This window comes from Formica exsecta, unplaced genomic scaffold (genome assembly GCF_003651465.1).
Source record: "Formica exsecta isolate Colony F162 unplaced genomic scaffold, ASM365146v1 scaffold1010, whole genome shotgun sequence".
Taxonomy (NCBI): Eukaryota; Metazoa; Arthropoda; class Insecta; order Hymenoptera; family Formicidae; genus Formica; species Formica exsecta.
Genome location: NW_021848349.1, coordinates 85402 through 89148, shown reverse-complemented (window position 1 = coordinate 89148; position 3747 = coordinate 85402). Strand labels below are relative to the sequence as shown.

General features: G+C 38.9%; 2 protein-coding genes across 3 annotated transcripts in view; one reads left to right on the top strand and one right to left on the bottom strand.

The window, feature by feature from the left end:
- LOC115232739 overlaps window positions 1-290 on the bottom strand; it is a 6346-nt gene extending 6056 nt beyond the window's left edge. The window contains exon 1 of the mRNA XM_029802802.1: window positions 166-290. The gene's annotated coding sequence lies outside the window, so the exon portion shown is untranslated. The remainder of the gene's footprint in view (window positions 1-165) is intronic.
- Window positions 291-369: 79 nt separating this feature from the next.
- LOC115232727 (deformed epidermal autoregulatory factor 1) lies at window positions 370-3016 on the top strand. 2 transcript variants are annotated; one of them, XM_029802780.1, is made up of 4 exons: window positions 370-772; window positions 1376-1867; window positions 1950-2414; window positions 2696-3016. In XM_029802780.1, the coding sequence occupies exons 1-4, from the start codon at window positions 506-508 to the stop codon at window positions 2894-2896; spliced, it is 1425 nt and encodes a 474-aa protein (XP_029658640.1). In that variant the 5' UTR covers window positions 370-505; the 3' UTR covers window positions 2897-3016. The 2 variants fall into 2 exon arrangements, with proteins under 2 accessions (XP_029658640.1, XP_029658650.1); XM_029802790.1 differs by lacking the exon at window positions 370-772 and adding an exon at window positions 797-839.
- The last annotated feature ends 731 nt before the right edge of the window (window positions 3017-3747 follow it).

Below are 3747 nucleotides of genomic sequence, written 5' to 3'. Positions count from 1 at the left end.
CACATTATAATCAGAAAACAAGATGTATACAGCAATTTAAAAGTATGAAATAATAGAAATAATTAAGGATTTTTTAAACATAAAATGCAGCCTACAGATTATATAATATGTATATGAATAACTAGAAATTGGAAAATTGTCGCTAAAAATATGCAGAGATTACACCTCAGACGAAAAGATTTTTGTCATCCTTTTTTGTCTAGATTGGATAAATTTTAGACATCGTAGTTCGCGTGGGGCGCTGTGCGACCGGACCGCGAGAGCCTGCGCCGACGCTGACGCTATTGCGCCAACGATTGCGAACGAATTGCGATTGCGAGCGGCAGGCGGCAGACAAATAGATGTAGTGTGGGCTTGAGGCTTGAGTGGGCTTCATTCAGTGGGCTTGAGTGGGCTACCCGCTACCCTACATCAGGCTCCATCGGTACGACCATAGAGAACGACGGTGGCGAAGAGGCGAGGAGACGAAGGCGCGGCGAGGCGAGGCGAGGCGAGAACAGCCGAAATGGAGGAGAGCCAAACATCGGAAAGTGTCGCCGTGCTACCGGACATGTCCGAACCGTTGACGAGCGAGACCGAGGAGGCGACCGCGCTGACGAGTGAGCACGAGGCACATCCTGTCGCGGTCACGGCGAGTGTTACTTCGGTGCCGGGCGTACCGGGCGTTCCCGGAGTTGGTGTGCCGGTTTCTCTACCCGTAGGTTCCATCATCGGCGTATCCAATTCGACCCATGGCGCGACCTTCAACGTCATCACCTCGGATCAGCTACAGGTACGCCCATAAAGTCCAGATAAACAAGCCGTGGAGACGCATGGAATATAAAAGCGATTTTACAAATGTATAAAAGGGAGAAACGCGCTTATTATTTTTCCTATGTGTTATTTTATCCGCGATGACGCTAATATGACGCGTATGAGTGCACTTGTCCAGCGCGATGACAATCCGAGAACACGTGCCGTCAACGATGCTCGATGTTCGATGCATTACGACTTTCCTTCAATTTATTGCGAATTCTTATTCTTTTTTTTTTCTTTTTGTTTTTTTCTAAACCGCGAGATGGCTTTGAGATATTACACAATTCCCAATCTAAATAAAACACAAATCTGATATCGTAGCACAAAATCGGTCCAGACACGAACATCTAGTTTCTTATGTTTATTTATAAATGTAGTGTGCCTCTGGCAATCATACGGCATACACATTTCTATTGTAAACATTAATCAAATTTCTCTAAAAGATAAAAACAGATAAAAACATACAATATATATACACACACATACATATTTATTATACCATATACAGATATAGTATCTATATGTGTATGGTATAATATAAATAAATATAATATATAAATTATATTCATTATTTGCGCAGCTGCCAGGTTCAGGACAATTCAAACAGATGCTATGCGTCGATAATGGTTTCATCTGTGACTCGCGTCACGATAAAGACTCGGATCCTTTACGTTGGAATGGTGAGCTGAAGGCAACCCACATAGTGATTCAAAATAGTGCGGATGACACGGAATCGGAGCAGATACATGTTTCCACGCCCAATTCTCAGCCTATATACAGTTGGTCTGAATCTGCAAATTTAGCGGTTTTACCTGTCAGATGTAAGAATACAAATGCAGAATTGCATAAGAGTAGATTCGGGTCTGGCGGCAGGGGTCGTTGTATCAAAGTTGGCTCAGAGTGGTATACGCCTAGCGAATTCGAGGCTCTTTGCGGAAGGGCGTCTAGCAAAGATTGGAAACGAAGTATTCGATTTGGCGGAAGAAGTTTGCAAACCCTCATCGACGAACAGATCTTAAAACCGCATGCCACTTCCTGTACTTGCGCAGCGTGTTGCGATGATGACAGTGCGGTAAGTAAATAAAATATGTTTTAAAATTTCCTGTTTGAAACAAATTTAAATTCCGATTACACAACATTGTCAATCTGTTTAGACAGGACCGGTGCGACTGTTTACTCCGTACAAGCGCCGGAGAAGAACCAGGGATCCATCTGACGGAGACGCTCCCTCGCGTAAACATAAAATTGAAAATTCGCGAGATGGCAGCAATAACGACGAGAGCGGCGACGAGGTCGTTGTGCCTGACAAAGAGGTCTGGCCGCAGTTTGTTTCCACGGATGGTGGACTGGTCGTACAACAATCCCAGGAACAGGACTCTGTCGTACAAAATACACATCAAACGGAGAATGGTCAAGGCGACGACATTTTTAAGAAATTAGATGAACTGTCAAACAAAATGATGAAATTAGCTTACGAATTTAGGCGTACTTTGGAAGAAGTGAAGGAATTAAACAGACAGCAGAGAAGAGAGCAGGCGCTGGTCGCACAACTTGGTGGACGGACGGATGTTATCGAAACTGTTGGACTACAACCAGCATCCGATGCACATAATAAAAAGGTAAAAAGAATACCAATGCAGGAAAAGATATTTTATTGATTATTTTCTATTTTCATGAGGAAAAGAGAGAGAAATTTTATTATAAATAGCTTTCTTTTATTTAAAAATTCCACAACTCCTCTCTCTCACAACTATCACTAACTATTATCCTTTTAACTCTCAACTTTTGCGAACTTTGAATTTAATCGCAAATCATCTAAAGAGAAAAAAGAGAGAATTTATTTTACAGCATAATAAAAATATTACATCAGACTAATAATAATAATGATAATGAATTTTAGTGTGCCAACTGCAATCGAGAAGCATTCGCAGAATGTTCCCTATGCAGACGCACGCCGTACTGTTCTACATTTTGTCAACGTAAGGATTGGGCAAGTCATCAGATGGAATGTGTGAGAGGTGCGGCCGAAACAGTGATGCTAATAGTAGAGAGTAGTAGCGGAGATACGAGCACTCTTCCAACGGCCACTACGGACCAATAGCTAGTGTTCCTTACACCGATTCATCAAAGGAATATAGAGAACGAAGAATCCAATGCAGAAACATTTCAGCTCAAGGAAGGGAAAACTTGAAGCATGCAAGTTGCACAAAAACAAAAAAAATGTATATAAATATGTATATGGTAGAAAATATTATATATATATATAAAGATGTTCACAGTCATTAGCGCTTTAACGCCTAATAACACATTCCTCAGCCAAGTTGAAATCGATTTTTTCTTTATGAGAATGAAAGAAGTCGTCATTTTTATGATTTGCATATCTTCAATATTATGTATACTTATAACTAAAGCTCAAATTCAAAGTCTCTATAAAAGTAAACTGAAAATTAGTTAAAGAATATGATTTTATTTATTTGATTTCTGAAGCCTTATATATATATATATATATATATCCTTATATATACATATATCCTTATATATATATATATATATATAAGCTGTGCAGTAAAAATCAATATCACCTAACTTGAAAAAATCAATAACAGATGACTGATCGATACGCGTGTAAGTGTAGTTACAGGACTAAGCGCAGGAGAACAGTATATCTATTTAATATAATTTTATAAAGAATTTTATGATAAATTCAATAATATGCATTACAATAAGAATTATAACAACAGTTTATAAGACATAGTTATTTGTAAAAGTTCGTATATTTGTATTGAATTATAATTAGTCCCATGATATATACAGGGTGTCTTACAACCTCCGTATAATACTTTATTAGCGTGTTCTAGAGATAAAGTAGAGTCAAAAATTTTAATACAAAAATTTTGAGGCTGCAATAGTTTTTGAGTTATAAGCGATCAAAGTTTGCCAATGATATCGCGT

Coding starts and splice junctions, on each gene's coding strand:
- LOC115232727 (XM_029802780.1), top strand. CDS start 506: ATGGAGGAGAGCCAAACATCGGAAAGTGTCGCCGTGCTACCGGACATG. Junction 1,868..1,949: donor GTTGCGATGATGACAGTGCG/GTAAGTAAATAA, acceptor CAATCTGTTTAG/ACAGGACCGGTGCGACTGTT. Junction 2,415..2,695: donor CCGATGCACATAATAAAAAG/GTAAAAAGAATA, acceptor AATGAATTTTAG/TGTGCCAACTGCAATCGAGA.